The sequence below is a fragment of the Chiloscyllium plagiosum genome, chromosome 39 (genome assembly GCF_004010195.1).
Source record: "Chiloscyllium plagiosum isolate BGI_BamShark_2017 chromosome 39, ASM401019v2, whole genome shotgun sequence".
NCBI lineage: Eukaryota > Metazoa > Chordata > Chondrichthyes > Orectolobiformes > Hemiscylliidae > Chiloscyllium > Chiloscyllium plagiosum.
Window position 1 is genome coordinate 20,848,345 of NC_057748.1, and position 16,551 is coordinate 20,864,895.

A 16,551-nucleotide genomic window follows, 5' to 3' on the forward strand; every position below is an offset into this window, starting at 1 on the left:
GTAGCACGGTGGCTCAGTGGTTAGCACTGCTGCCTCACAGCGCTAGGGACCCGGGTTTGATTCCAGCCTCGGGTGACTGTGTGGAGTTTGCACATTCTCCCCCTGTCTGCGTGGGTTTCCTCCGGTTTCCTCCCACAATCCAAAGATGTGCCGGTGAATTGGTCACGCTAAATTGCCCCATAGTGTTAGGTGTACATTAGTCAGGGGTAAATGTAGGGGAATAGGTCTGGGTGTGTGCTCTTCGGCGGGTCGTTGTGGACTTGTTGGGCCGAAGGGCCTGTTTCTAATCTAATCTAATCTAAATGAGTGGGTTGTCTTCTTAGGAATAATTAGACAGACAGGGTTTGTTTCCATTGGAGTTTAAAAGAGTGAGGGGTGACTTGATCCAAGTACATAAAATCCTGAACACTTTTGACAAGATGGTCATGATGAGTCCAGACCCAGGGAGCATTGTACATCTTGGGACAGAGGTGAGAGTGCACACGCGAGAGAGAGAGAGAGAGCACGCGCGTGAGAGAGACAGCGTGCACGTGTTAATTTGAAGCTCTCTTCCTCAGAAGGCACATGCAATTAATTTAGGTGGAGGTAGATACATTCCCGGAAGATAAATCAAACATTATATACAAGTCAAAGATTATGGGGCTAATGGGAACGTGGAATACAAAACACAAACAGATTTATTGAATCCTACAGAGGCTCAAAGCACTGAAAGATTAGGACTTCACCAGTTTCCTCACTTCCCCTCCCCCACCTTACCCCAGTTCCAACCTGCCAGCTCAGCACCATCCTCATGACCTGTCCTACCTGCCAATCTTCTTTCCCACCTATCCGCTCCACCCTCCTCTCCGACCTATCACCTTCATCCCTATCTCCATCCACCTATTGTACTCTTAGTTACCTTCTCCCCAGCCCTACCCTCCTCCCATTTCTCTCTCCACCCTGGAGGATCCCTGCCTCATTCCTGATAAAGGGCTTTTGCCCGAAACGTTGATTTTCCTGCTCCTCGGATGCTGCCTGACCTGCTGTGCTTTTCCAGCACCACTCTAATTTTGACTCTGATCTCCAGCATCTGCAGTCCTCACTTTCGCCCGCTCAAGGGGCTGAAAGGCCTATTTCCACACCTAATTTAGATATTCATATAAGTCTTGGGGTAGCCAAGTAGATATGTTTAAGGTTTTGATTCCAAAGCTTCGAGTTAAACAATTGAAGGCACAGTCACCAGAGACCAAAAGACACAAAAATTGAAGATCACAGAGATCTAGGAAGGTATCAGATAAGGTTCCCTCTGTTCCCAATGCAGCATGTTCCAAATTCAATCATGTGACACATGACCACTGTTCCTTTTGTGATATTCATCTGTCCATGTATATGTCTGTCTGTTCCAATCGTACAATTAAGGGTGAAGCCCCCACTGATGAAAACACCCAGCACTGAAAGGTGAAAGGGATTCTTTGAAATCTCAATCAGATCAGCTATTACGATTGAAGCTAACACAAACAGCAGAGTTAAAGGCCACATATGACTTACCGGACATCTCCGACATAGTGAGTGGCCCAGGCGAGCCGCAGCCGGGAACGGCCCAGCATGTGGATAAAGTTAGTCACTCCAACAATGTTGTCCGCCGTCTCAAATGCAGCGTTGCCCCGGCCCAGGATGAGGACTGTCTGCCCAACAAAGTTAGCAGGGTCCACAGAGATGCTCTCGTAGCCCTCGACATGTTCAGAACCTGGAAAATCAGGCTTGTTGGGCACCCACATTCCAGTTGCAACTAACAGGACACTAAAAGGAAAGGGGGAAACAAGAATGATCAGCTTGCCATTAAAACAAAGGGCTGTGTGCCCCTAACCTGACAATCTCCATCACTCAGCAGTGCTCTTGAATAACATTTCTGGCAGTACACAGACCAAGGACAAAGCATGCTGTGAGGCCAGGATGGTAGTCACTTACAGCTCAAGGCTGGTAGCATGAACCACAACTGTGAAAGCTGTTTTTACAGTCGGCACCAATTTATGGAAGACTTGGGTTTAGAGGAAATAAAAGCAGGTATAGGCCATTCGACCCATTGAACCTGTTCTGCAATTTAAACAGATTATGCCTGATTGCTGTCTTGAACATGCTCAACAATACAGCTCCCACAGACTTCTTGAGTAGAGAATTCCAATCATTTAAGACCCTCTGAGTGAAGAAATGTTTCCTCACCGTGGTCTTAAACAGCTTACCTTCCTCTAGTGCTGTCCCTTTGATTCAAGATACCCTGCTGGGAAAATATCCAATGTACAACAACCCTGTAAGACTTTTATATGCTTCAATGACATCATCTCTCAATCTTCAAAACTCTATTGAATACAGGCCCAGTTTCCTTGATTGCGCCTCGTAAGACAATCCTTCCAACCCTGGTGAACCTCCATGGCATTTTCTATGTCAAGCACATCCTTACCTAGATAAGGAGACTAAAATGGTGTACAGTATTCCAAACGTGGTCTCACTAAGGTCCTATACAACTTTAGTGAGGCACTTGTATTTCTGTACTCACAAGACCTATAACCTATTTCGGTTCAAAGTCTGTGATATAAATTAAAGGACTTTATTTTTACCTGAACTGATGCATCTCACAATCCTGGACTACGTGCATGACAAAACACATCCAACTGTTGACACCTTTCTAACCACTTTCACTCTGTGATACAACCCAGCTCAGTGTTAAATCTGGTTAGCACTTCCCTGAGCTAAGAAATTCCTTCCTCCTCCTCAAACTTGATAGACTGATATTAGAGTACAGTCGTATTACTCGCATGCCAAACAACATAAGCAGCAAGTGACAGACAGAGTTAAGCGATCCCACAACCAATGGATTAGATCTAAGGTCTGCAGTCCTGCCACATCCAGTTGTGAATGATGGTGACGATAAAAAAACTCACTGGAGGAGGCAACTCCACAAATGTTTTACAGATTTACAGATTACAGATTAATCTGTAAATCTGTAAATCTGAGGCAGCTCCACAAATGTTCCCATCCTCAATGATGGAAGAGCCCAGCACATCAGTGCAAAAGATAAGGCTGAAGCTTTCTCAGCAACCTTCAGCCAGAAGTGCTGAGTGGATGATCCATCTCGGCCTCCTCCATTTTAGACACCAGACTTCAGCCAATTTGTTCACTCCATGTGATATCAAGAAATGGTTGGAGGCACTGGATACTGCAAAGGCTATGGGCCCTGACAACATTCCCTCAATAGTACTGAAGATATGTGCCCAAGAACACTGGCATCTAACTGAAAATGCAGAGAATTGTCCAAGTATATCCTGTATGTAAAAAGCAGGACAAATCCAGCCTGGCCAATTACCACCCCAAAAGTCTACTCTCGATCATCAGTAGAATGATGGAAGGTGTCATCAACAGTGCTATCAAGCAGCACCAGCTCAGCAATAACCCGCTCAGTGACACCCAGTTTGGGTTCCGCCAGGGCCACTCAGCTCCTGATCGCTTTAAAGCCTTGGTTCAAACATGGACATAAGAACTGACTTCCAAAGGTGAGGGGAGAGTGACAGTCCTTGACATCAAAGCTGCATTCGACTGAGTGTGGCAAAAAGGAGTCCTAGCAAAACCGGAATCGATGGGTATCAGGTGATTAGAGTCATAACTGACACATAGGACGATGGTCATCTCAGCTCCAGGAAATTTTCTGCAGGAGTTCCTCAGAGTAGTGTCCCACGCCCAACCATCTTCAGCTGCTTCATCAATGACCTTCCCTCCACCGTAAGGTCAGAAGTGGGGATGTTCACCAATGATTGTACAATGTTCAGCACCATTCATGACTCCTCAGACACTGAAGCAATCTGTGTCCAAATGCAACAAGATCTGGACAATATCCAGGCTTGGGTTGAAAAGTGGCAAGTAACATTCATGCCACACAAATGCCAGGCTATAACTATGACCAATAAGAGACAATCTAACCATGACATTCAATGATGTTACCATCACTGAAACCCCCATTATCAACATCCTCGGAGTGATCATTGATCAGAAACTCAACTGGACTCACCACATTATTACAGTGGCTACAACAGCAGGCCAGAGGCTAGGGATACTGCGGCGAGTAACTCATCTCCTGACTCCCTACCATCATCTACAAGACACAAGTCAGCAGTGGAATACTCCCCACTTGCCTGGATGGGCGTAGCCCCAACTACACTCAAGAAACTTGACACCATCAAGACAAAGCAGTCTGCTTGACTGGCACTACATCCATAAGCATCCACTCCCTCCACCACCAACGCTCAGTAGCAGCAAGATGCACTGCAGAAATTCACCAAAGATCCTCAGACAGCACAGTGTCATAGAGACATACAGCACGGAAACAGACTCTTTAGTCCAACTCACCCATGCCGGCCAGATATCCCAAATTGATCTAGTCGCATTTGCCAGTACTTGATGCATATTCCTCCAAACCCTTCCTATTCATATACCCAGATGCCTTTTAAATGTTGTAATTGTACCAGCCTCCACCACTTCCTCATTCCATACACACACCACCTTTTGCCTGAAGAAGTTGCCTCTTAGGTCCCTTTTAAATCGTAGCTCTCTCACCCAAAATCTATGCCTTCTGGTACTGGACTCCTCTAGTGTGAACATAGGAGGTATAATTAGTAAGTTTGCAGCTGACACCAAAATTGGAGGTGTAATGGACAGCTAGGAAGGTGATCTCAGAGTATAACAGGATCTTGATCAGATAGGCCAATGGGCAAGGAGTGTCAGATGGAGTTTAATTTAGATAAATGTGAGGTGCTGCATTTTGGATAGGCAAATCAGGGCAGGACTTATATGCTCAATGGTATGATCCTGGGGAGTGTTGCTGAACAAAGAGACCTTGGAGTGCAGGTTCATAGTTCCTTGAAAATGGAGTCACAGGTAGATAGGATAGCGAAGACGACGTTTAGTATGCTTTTCCTTATCAGTCAGAACACTGACTATAGGAGTTAGGAGGTCATGTTGCAGCTGTACAGGACACTGGTTAGGCCATTGTTAGAATATTGTGAACAATTCTGGTCTCCCTCCTACAGGAAGGATGTTGTGAAACTAGAAATGATTCAGAAAAGATTTACAAGGATGTCGTCATGGTTGGAGAGTTTGAGCTGTAGGGAGAGGCTGAATAGGCTGGAACTGTTTGCAAGGTTTGGAGGCTGAATAGGCTCAGGTTGAGGTTTAGGATGTAGGTTTGCTCGCTGAGCTGTAGGTTTGATATCCAGACGTTTCATTACCTGGCTAGGTAACATCATCAGTGGCGACCTCCATGTGAAGCAAAGCTGTTGTCTCCTGCTTTCTATTTATATCTTTCTCCTGGATGGGGTTCCTGGGGTTTGTGGTGATGTCATTTCCTGTTCGTTTTCTGAGGGGTTGATAGATGGCATCGAGATCTATGTATTTGTTTATGGCGTTGTGGTTGGAGTGCCAGGCCTCTAGGAATTCTCTGGCATGTCTTTGCTTAGCCTGTCCCAGGATAGATGTGTTGTCCCAGACGAAATGGTGGTTTTCTTTTTCATCCGTGTGTATGGCTACGAGGGAGAGAGGGTCGTGTCTTTTTGTGGCTAGCTAGTGTTCGTGTATCCTGGTGGCTAACTTTCTTCCTGTTTGTCCTACGTAGTGTCTGTGGCAGTCCTTGCATGGAATTTTGTAGATGACGTTGGTTTTGTCTATGGGTTGTACTGGGTCATTTAAGTTTGTTAGATTTTGTTTGAGAGTGTTGGTGGGTTTGTGTGCTACTAGGATTCCGAGGGGTCTTAGTAGTCTGGCTGTCATTTCTGAAACTTCTTTGATGTATGGTAAGATGGTTAGGGTTTCTGGCTGTGTGTGGTCTGCTTGTCGTGGTTTGTTCTTGGGACTGTTTCCCTGGAGGTTGGAGGCTGAGGAGTGACCTTACGAAGGTTTATAAAATCATGAGGGGCATGCATAGAGTAAATAGACAAGGTCTTTTCTCTGGGCATCTTCCAAACCCACAACCATTTCCATGTAGAAGGACAGATATATGGGAACACCATCATCGTCAAGTTTCCCTCCAAGTCACTCACCATATATTGCTGTTCCTCCATGGTCACTGCTTCAAAATTCTGGAATGCTCTCCCTAATCGCATTGTGGGTCATCCCTTAGCAGGTAGACCGCAGTGATTCAAGAAGGCAGCTCAAAACCACCTTCTCAAGGGCAACTAGGCATGGGCAATAAATGCTGGCCATCCAGTGATGCCTGCATCCCACAAAATGAATAAATTTTAAAAACTGACTGAGGCTTAAAGGCATTCTTCTACAGGACCACAAAACAGAGCATTCCTTTCTCAATGTGAAAGGAATCAATCATGCTTCACTGGGTAGCATCCAGTGATGGCCTCAAGGTGCTGAAGTGTCAGAGTACTGCCCTCTCAGGAGAATATAGAAGATGCCATCTCACTATTCAAATTGTAGGGGAGCTTTGCTCTGATGCACTGGCCAAAATTGCACACAGTCTCCCTTTTAGGGAGGCAACATTTTATCACACAAAGGCTGTGCAACTTTGGAGCTCAGTCTCAGAAGACAGTGAAGATGGAATCATTGAGTATTTCTAAAGATAAAGGTAGATTGATTCCATTGCCTAACAAGAATCAACGTGGAGGATGATGGGAATGTGAAATCCAGAACAGCCAATATAATGAATGATAGTGCAAGCTCACGGGGCTGAGTGGCTTACTTTTGTTCCAAATTCATCTGTAACATTTATTCCTCTATTAATATTGCTAAAATGCCTTAATTGTTCATTACTATGTCATTGTTTGCGGGAACTTGCTATGCACCAACTGGCAGCTTGTTTCCCAACATACAGCAGGCACTGCAATTCAAAAGGTTGTCTGTAAAGTATTTTGGGATTGTCTGAGGTTGTGAAATGTGCAAATAAATAAAAGCATTTCTTTCACTAGCTTTTTCAACGCTGTATGGTTCTCTAGTCAAATTGATGTATGGAGCTGTGTGAGGAAAACAAGTCTTCCCAGAAAATATGAGGGTGAAGAAAGACTGAGGGTGGGTGAACCCATTCCCTTCTCTCAAATTTTGCAGTGAACATTTTAGACACACCTTCAATTATAACTGCTTCTCTGCGGAGTCAGCAGCCGACAGTGGCATATCAATTACGTCAGTGACCTAGTAATCCAGAGGTCCAGGCTGATACTCTGGGGTTACAGGGGGTTCAAATCCTATGACAGTAGCTGGTGGAATTTCAATTCAGTTAATGAGGATTTCTGGAATTTAATATTAATCTCTCAAAAATGGTGTAACCATGAAATCATCACTGCCTCCCATAAAAGCACTTATCTGGGTCACTAAAGTTCTTTGGAGAAGGAAACCTGCCATTCTTTCCTGTTCTGGTCCACATAGAACTTCAGACACACAGCAATATGGCTGAGTATTCACTGCTCTCTGAAATGGTCTAGCAAGCCTCTCCATTATGTCAAACCACTACAGAAAAGTTAAAAATAAATGATATCAGATAGACCAATCAGGATCAACCCAGCCATTGGAAACGACAAAGGCATATTCAGCCCTGACAAACCTGCAAAGTCTCCCTTACATCTGGGCATCTAGGTCAAATGGACGAGCCACCTTGGCCCTCCTCCCCAGCATCACAGATTCTCATTTTAACTTTACAAGGTGCTAGTGAGGCCGCACCTGGAGTACAGTGCGCAGGTTTGTTCTCCTTACTTAAGGAAGGATGTACTGGCACTGGAGGGAGTGCAGAGGAGGTTCACTAGGTTGATTCCTGAGTTGAGGAGCTTGGCTTATGAGGAGAGGCTGAATAGATTGGGATTATATTCATTGGAATTCAGAAGAATGAGGGGTGATCTTATAGAATCATATAAAATTATGAAGGGAATCAATAAAATAGAAATAGATTGGATGTTTCCACTGGGAGGTGAAACTAGGACAAGATTAGAGGATTAGAGGAAGCAGGTTTAGAACTGAACTGAGAAGGGACTTCTTCACACAGGGGGTTGTTAATCTATAAAATTCCTTGCCCAGGGAAGTAGTTGACTTCAGCAATCATGTTTAAAGCTAAGGTAGATACTTTTCTGAAAAATAAAGGAATTAAGGGATATGGTGAAAATGCAGGTAAGTGAAGCTGAGTCCATGAAAAGACTAACCATGATCTTATTGAATGGCAGAGCAGACTCGAAGGGCCAGACAGCCTACTCCTGCTCCTAGTTTTTATGTTCTTAGCCAATATGATCCACTCCAGAGGATAAAGACACAGGTGAAGATGCTGGATACCTCAAAGGCAATAGGCTCTGACAACATTCCAACAATAGTACTGAAGACTTAAATTCCAAAACTGGTGCCCGCAGACAAGTTGTTCCAGTACAGCTACAATCCTGCAGTCTACCCAGCAATGTGGAAAATTGCCCAACCATGTCCTACCCTCAGATAGCAGGACAGGACAAGTCCAATTAGTGTAGGTAAAAATAATGACTGCAGATGCTGGAAACCAGATTTTGGATTAGTGGTGCTGGAAGAGCACAGCAGTTCAGGCAGCATCCGAGGAGCAGCAAAATCGACGATTTGGGCAAAAGCCCTTCATCAGGAATAACGGCAGAGAGCCGCTCGGATACTGCCTGAACTGCTGTGCTCTTCCAGTACCACTAATCCAAAGTCCAATTAGTGTGTCTAAGCTCAATCAAAGAGATGGGAAGTATCATATCCAGTGTTACAAGCAGCGTTCACACGGCAATAAGCAGCCGACAGACGCTCAATTCCAGTTCATCATAGAACCCTAACAGCGTGGAAATGGGCCATTTGGTCCAAGAGGTCCACACTGACTCTCCAAAGAGCATCCCACCCAGACTCAACCCCCAACCTATCCCTGTAACCCAGCATTTAGGCTACTACATGTAACCTACACATCCCTGGACATTATGGACAATTTAGTGTGGCGATTCCACATCTTTAGCCCAGAGACCTGGGGTCCATACAAACAGTATCCTGAGGCTGGAATTGAACCAGTATCCCTGGCGCTGTGAGGCAGCAATGCTAACCACTGAGCCACCGAGTGGTTCTGCCAGGATCATTCAGCTCCAATGTAAACAAAGCCCTCACCAAATATGGACAAGAGATGAACTCCAAGCGGTATGACAGCAACTGCCCTTGACATCATCAAGGTTTCATTTGACTGAGTGTGGCATCAAGGAGCCCTAGCAAAACAGGAATCAGTGGGAATCACGAACAAATGCTAAATTGCCCGTAGTGTTAGGTGCATTAGTCAGAGGGAAATGGGTCTGGGTGGGTTACTCTTCAGAGGGTCGGTGTGGACTGGTTGGGCCGAAGGGCCTGTTTCCACACTGTAGGTTATCTAATCTAAACAAAACTCTCCACTGGTTGAGGTCATATTTAGTACAAAGAAAGAGGGCTGTGGTGGTTACAGTTCATTCATCTCAGCTCTAGGTCATCTCTACAGACGTTCCTCAAGGGCCAACCATCTTCAGCTATTTTATCATTGGTCAGGAGTGAGATGTACATCAATGACTGTGCAATATTCAGCAACATTCACAGCTCCTCAGATACTGAAGCAGTCCATGTTCAGATGCAGCAGAACTTGGACAATATTAAGATCTGGGCTAAGAAGTGCCAAGCAACATTTGTGCTATACAAAGTGTCAGGCAATGATCACTGCCAAAGAGAAAATTTAATTATCTCCCAATGTTATTCAACAGTATTGCCACTGCTGAATTCCACCCACGATCAACACCTCCAGGATTATTATATTGACAAGAAACTGAACTAGACCAGTGACATAATTACTGCACTGACAAAGGAGATCAAAAGGCTGGCAATTCTACAGTGAGTAACTCACCTATACCATTAAAGCCTGTCCACCATCTAGAGGGCACAAGTTGATAATGTCTTCTCAATCAGTTTCTTAAAATTTGTAAATGGATTGTTAAGGTTAAAAGCATCAACTGGTGGATATTTATTGTCTTTGAGCACATATAAGTAGGGAACAAACGTGACACTGGAGCGTTGAAGGAGAGCTGCATGACTAGGCAAATCAATAAACTCTCCACCCTGTTCTATTTTGTTTACAGTCACCAGCTGAACTGGTGTAAACTTACATAAGCCAGGACTGCGATGGAATATTCAGATCCACCCCAACCACTCCCACTGGCCTAAATTAGTGAGGCTGTGCAAGATGCATTGCAGCAAATCATCAAGGATCCTTCAATAGCACCATCCAAAATAATGGGCTCAATCACTTGGAATTATAAGTGTGACAGCGCATGAGAACACCATCATCCACAAGTCTCCTTTCAAGCCACACACCATGCTGACTTGAAACAATATGGCCACTTCCTCACTGTCACAAGGTCAATGCCCTGGAACTTCCTTAATAACAACACTTACATAAAATTTTGCATGGTTCAAGGCAGTGGCTCACTACCAACTTTTCAAGGGTAATTAGAGACAGGTAATATATACTAGCCTTACTAGTAACACCAGAGTCGAAAAGTGGGGTGTTGGAAAAGCACAGCAGGTCAGGCAGCGTTCGAGGAGCAGGAGAATCAACGTTTCAGGCATAGGCCCTTCATCAGGAATGTTTGGGGGGGTGAGAAGGGGGCTGAGGGATGGGAGTGAGGTAGCTGGGAAGGCAATAGGTAATGTGGTGAGGGGTGATGGTGATAGGTTGGAGGTGGAGTGGGTAGGTGGGAAGGAAGATGGACAAATAGGACAGTTCAGATAGGTTGGAGGTGGAGTGGGTAGGTGGGAAGGAAGATGGACAAATAGGACAGTTCAAGAGGGTGGTGCTGAGTTGGAGGGTTGGATCCAGGATGAGGTGGATGGAGGGGAGATGAGAAAACTGATGAAGTCTCTGAAGAGCAGGAGAATCAACGTTTCGGGCATAAGCCCTTCATCAGGAATGCGGGGTGGGTGTGGGAGTGACCCGCTGCCTGACCTGCTGTGCTTCTCCAGCACCACACTTTCTGACTGATCTCCAGCATCTGCAGTCCTCACTTCCTCTTACTTGTAAAACCAACAAGCCATGGAATAATAAAACATTGGTAAGGCATGGGTAATATGAGACAGTATCTAACAAGTAAGGGAAAAACAATTCACCTAAGAGAAGAAATATTTCCTGGAATTAGAAGTTAAAGGGATGTTTTAATTGGTGCCTTTAAGATTTTGAAAGGAATCAATAACATAGAAAGGGAGAAAAATCTTTCCACTGGTCAAAGAGTCTGGACATAGGGAACATAACGTTAAAATCAGAGCCAAATCGTTCAGGAACAAACATCAGAAGCACATCTTCATGCAAAGAGTTTGTGGAAATGTGGCATGTCTCCCTGAAAGACATCACGAGATACCAGCTGAATAATTTTAGATCTGCAATCAACTTTTGCTAGAAAAGGAGATGAAGATATATGGAGCCAAAGCAGGTAGATTCGATTGGAATAGAGATCAGTCATGGTCCTGTTGAATGGTGATGGTATGAACTCCACAAGCTAACTGGCCTCCTCCAGTACTTGAACAGAAGCTGCAATAAAAGCCATTTCTTTTTCTCCAGTAGACTCATTGTGGGAAAGTCACATAGAATAGTCACAGTGCAGAAAGGGACATTCAGCCTGTTGTCTGTGCCAGCTCTCCATAAGGACAACTCAACTAGTCCCAAAAACATCGAATCAGAGACCATTTGGCCCATTGAGTCTGCACCGACCATTCAAAGATCATCCCACCCAGATCTTGCCCCCATCCTTTTCCCACAACCCCACATTTTACCATGGCTAATACACCTAGCCTGCTCATCCGTGGACACTACTGAAGGATTTAGCATAGCCAATCTACGTAACCTGCACATCTTTGGACATCTTGCAGAAACCCACACAGAGATGGGAAGAATGTGAAAACCAAACCTGGATCCCTGGCACTGTGAAGCAGCAGAGCTAACCACTGAGCCACCATATCACCCACAAAGCCCTGGTCCTTTTACCCCATGGTTCTGCAAATCTTTTCTCTTCAGACAAGTAACCAATTTCTCTTTGGAAATAGGAGCTATTCCTAATAAATGGTGGAATGTACCAAACAGAACATCCCTTCTGCTGTTTGCAACACACCCAGCACTGACCAAACTCAACTAATACAACATTGGATGTGATTCCATGTTTGGACATTGCTTACCTAACAATCCCGAATGTGCTAAAAACTACATTAATATCCATTTAAGATCATCAGTTGAGTTCATAATGTGGCTCACTTAGACATACCAGAATCTATATATATCAGACTCAGCTTGCCCATCATCAGCATCTTTTCACATGCAATATAACTTGCTACCCCCTCTGAAATCTGTCCTGATGACGGCAAGATGAATGATTTTGAAAGCACTTCTTTTTTTCAGGAAAGCTCATTTCTCTTTCCAAAACCCCAGTTGAATCTGCCTCAGCCATACTCACACGCAGCAGAGTTGAAATATTAATCAATGGCTATGAAAAAAGAAAGCTTTTCCGCAGGTCTCTTTGCTTCTTTTAGAACTCCCCATAAATCTCTCTCTTCTGGTTCTCAACCCTGTCAATGGGAAAGGTTCTCTATATCTGCTGTCTATGGATCTCTCATGATTTTGAACACCTCTACCAAATCTACTCATACCCTTCTCGTCTTTGAGGAGGACAATCCCAGTTGCTCTGATCTATCCACAGGAATGAAACCTCTCACTCCTGGAACCATTCTTGTAATGTTTTTCTACACTCTCTCCAATGCTTTTATATCTTTCCTGAAACTCACTACTACCAGCATGATCTGATACTGTTAGGGCGAAGACGTACCTGCATCTGTAATGATAGTCATTCTGATCTGTCAAAAAGAAGTAGTGTCCATTCCAGGCCTCAGGATGCTTCTCAGCCTCAATCCACATTATCTCAGTGTTGTATCGAACCTTCAGGTCAAACCTGTTTGTAAAGTTGTTCAAGTAGTGCACCATGGTGTCAGCATGAGGAAAGAAATCTTTGGTGTAGTGTTTGTACAGTAGATTGTCGTCATGGCTGAGCAGAGAGTTCCAGTCATGCCGGAGGTTAAACTCTTTGTTTTGCTTCCCGGTATATTGCTTGTTAATACTTATGAGCTTCCGGTGGCGGGGATAACGTACAAAGAAGCTCCCAGAGAGGTTGCTGCGCTCAAAGACCAGGTAGTGTCTTTGGGACTGCTGTAGAAAGTACGCCATCTGCAGGCCACCTGGACCTGCACCAATTACACAGTAGTCAATGTGTAGGTAGTCTGTTGGTGCAGTTGCATGGGAAGAGGCAAAGGTGATACTCACGATGAGTATGGCGAAGGTAGAACCCATCCATGATTTTGACATGTTGCTCCTGGAGTATTGGTACCTAATCAAAATAAGAGGCAGACACTCACTTTGAAGCAATTTATTGTTAATCCCAGTGCAGTTCAGAGTGCTCCACTGTCGGAGGGGTTTGCAGAGACAGCATTACAGTGTCAGAGGGGCAATGCAGAAGGAACAATGTACAATTTGAGGGACTGTTCAGAGACAGTGCTGCAATGTTGGTGGGGGAGTTCAGAGGGACTGTCGCACTGTCAGAGAGACAATTCAGCATTCAGCACTGCTGGAAGGACAGTTCAGAGGGAATGCCGTAATGTTATAAGGATAGTTGAAAAGGTACACTTTTCAGAGCTGCAGGAAGTCTGCATATTTAGAAGGGCATTACTGAAAGAGTGCTACATAGTCTGAGGGGCAGTACTAAGGATCAGTACTGAGAGTGTGTTGCACTGTCTTAGGTGCCATTTTTTGAATAAAATGTTTCCATCTACCTCACAAGTGGAAGCAAAATAATCCATAGCCACTATTTAGATATCTGTTAGATATAACTAAGCTGGACCTCACTCTAACATCTGAACAAGGAGGTGTCATTCACCACACACTTAAAATTGCACTTAAATCTACTGATCTACCTTTAACCTATTTTGCAAATTTACTTTAGCCAGTCTTGCATTATACTATTATAACTGCCCTTATTTAACTTTGAAAACAGTCTCTGGCCCATCCTTCTCTCCCTCAAAATGAATGTAAAATTCAGTCATATTATTGCTGCTGCTACACAGGTGCACCTTCACTATGGGATCATTAGTTAATTCTATTTCATGGCGAACTTCAGTGATGGGCCAAAAATACAGTGAAAGCCACAAAGAACTGGGGAGTTGGGCAAGTGTGATTGGGCAGTGTCTATGTAAAACACTGGAAAGGTGGAGACCAGGGATTATGAAAAATGTGGGGCTAAGATTTTTATTGGGGGAGGGAGTATGGTTGATAAGAGGAATGGTTAAGGGGCGGACTAGAATTTGCAGTTCATTTTAACTTTCCTTCAAGCACTGAAGCACATTGGCAGCAGTTTGTACCATCTACAAGATGCACAGCAGTAACTCACCCAGCTCCTTCAACAGCACCTTTCAAACTCGTGATGTCTGCTAACTAGTACTGTACAAGGCCACCTAGCACACAGGAGGCACCTGCAAGTACTGCTGCAAGTCACACTGCATCGGAGTCGAAACTATATAATTGTTTCTTCACTGTTGCTGGGTCAAATTCCTGGAACTCTCATTCCAATGGCATTGTCGGTGTCCCCACACCATATGGATTGTAGTGATTGAAGGCAGAGCATCACCATATTTTCCAGGCAGCTGGAGATAAGCAATAAAGGACAGCTTTGACAGTAACGCCCGATGTACCTGGCCTTTTAAAAAAAAGCAAAAGTCAAGCAAGGTTGTAAGTCCCCAAGCACAACTGGCCCAAGCAAAAAAACTTCACTGGAATTGAAATGAGAATAGAACTAAATAACCTTGGTCAAGCAAAAGGAAAGGATAGCAATGGACAAAAGAAGAGATAGAGAGGCAAAACTAGGGTACCAGCTATACACAGATACAAATATTGATCACATGTCCAGCACTGCACATATCAGGATGAAAACTACACCAGGGTAAATACAACCAAACAGGAGAGGAGTGGCTGCAGGCTTCATTCACTGGACTGGAGGAAGAGGAGTCAATAAATACCAAAGGAACACTAATCTGTTCTTATGTCCCATTCACTGTGTTTTCTTTCTGGGTGGTAGTTATGAGGGGATTATTCAAGCATCTGCCCCCAACCCAGCAAGTCTGAGAAAGAGGACAAAGTTAACAGAGGAATGAAGGGCACTGGGATATAAATTATGGAATTAGGGGCAGAAACCGGTCTAAGTCAGCTGCATTCAAGCCTCTTCCCATACCTTTTCTTCATTAAGTCTATCATTGTAAACCCCTCTACCATTATCAATTCCTCTTTTCCTCATTTGCCTGACTAGATCCCCACTAAATGCATCCAGACGATTTCCTTCAATTATTCCAGGAGGCAGATGATTAGAAGCCGATGGAGATGGGAATCATGGAACGGAGTTCCTGACCTGGACAAACTGGGCGAAGGCCCCGTATCCAGGCTCAGGTAACAGGCGGCGTCCAGCGACCTACCGCCAGATCGCGGCTCCTCTCCCGGGACGTTTACCTAGGCCAGTCTCCCGGGGCAACCGTGCTTCCGTGCGTCACTACGTCCCAGCGCAACCCTGCGTCTGTGCGCCACCACGTCCAAGCGCGTCACCGCGTCCCAGGGCGACTCTGCGTCCGCGCGTCACCACGTCCAAACGCAACCCCGCGTCAGTGCGTCACCGCGTCCCAGGGCGACTCTGCCTCCGCGCGTCACCACGTCCAAGCGCCACCCTGCGTCAGTGCGTCACCACGTCCAAGCGCAACCCTGCGTCAGTGCGTCACCGATGTCCCGCTCCATTAATCACATGGGACAATTGTGCGTCACAGCGTCCTGAAGACGTAGGCTCTGACCCTTCGTGGGACGGTCCCCTAGCGGTGGATTGGGTGTATTACTAAAGGGATTGAAGTAAGTTCAGACCGTTCGGCCCTTCAAAGCCATGTTTCAATGAAAGAAATAGAATACAGACAGCACAGGAGCTACTTGGTCCTTTGTTTTTGCGCTGGCCATGTAAAGGAGCAATGAATCCGGTGCCTCCCACCTGGTTTTTTTCCTGTAACCCTGCACATTTTCCTGTTAAGAATACAATCCATCCTCAAAGCCTTGATTAAATATCTCTTCCCCACACTGAGATAGGACATTCCAGATCCTAACTGCTCCCTACATTACAACGTTCTTCCTTGCACCACCATTGTTTATTTTGCCAACCATATCAATCTATAAAGTTGGGATCTTGACACTTCCAACAATGGGAAAAATTACTCCCCATCCACTCAGTCCAGACCCCTCCTTGACTATGACCACCTCTATCAAGTCTCCTCTCAACCTTATCCTCAAGGTTAAACAGTTCAATCTTCTCCAATCTACCTATATAACTGTAATCCTTCTGGTCCTTATTTAAGTCCCTCACGTTCTTCCTAAAGTGTAGTGTCTCGATTTAAACCCAACATTCTTCCAGAAAATATCGCAAGTACTCAACAAGTCAGGCAGCATCAGAGAGAAACAGAGTGACAGTTTCAGAACTGGTGTAA

At 44.9% G+C, this 16,551-nt stretch overlaps 1 protein-coding gene across 7 annotated transcripts in view; it reads right to left on the reverse strand.

The window, feature by feature from the left end:
• Window positions 1-15,604, reverse strand: part of foxred2 (FAD-dependent oxidoreductase domain containing 2) — a 53,018-nt gene extending 37,414 nt beyond the window's left edge. For 2 of the 7 annotated variants that reach the window (XM_043679981.1, XM_043679975.1), the window contains exons 1-4: window positions 15,444-15,535; window positions 14,433-14,738; window positions 12,822-13,376; window positions 1,528-1,779 (exon numbers count right to left, since the gene is read on the reverse strand). In XM_043679981.1, the coding sequence (XP_043535916.1) occupies window positions 1,528-1,779; window positions 12,822-13,354 (785 nt within the window). In that variant the 5' untranslated portion in view covers window positions 13,355-13,376; window positions 14,433-14,738; window positions 15,444-15,535. Of the gene's footprint in view, window positions 1-1,527; window positions 1,780-12,821; window positions 13,377-14,432; window positions 14,739-15,443 lie in introns of all 7 variants that reach the window. The other 5 variants (XM_043679976.1, XM_043679977.1, XM_043679980.1 and 2 more) reach the window with 5 other exon arrangements.
• Window positions 15,605-16,551: the final 947 nt, after the last annotated feature.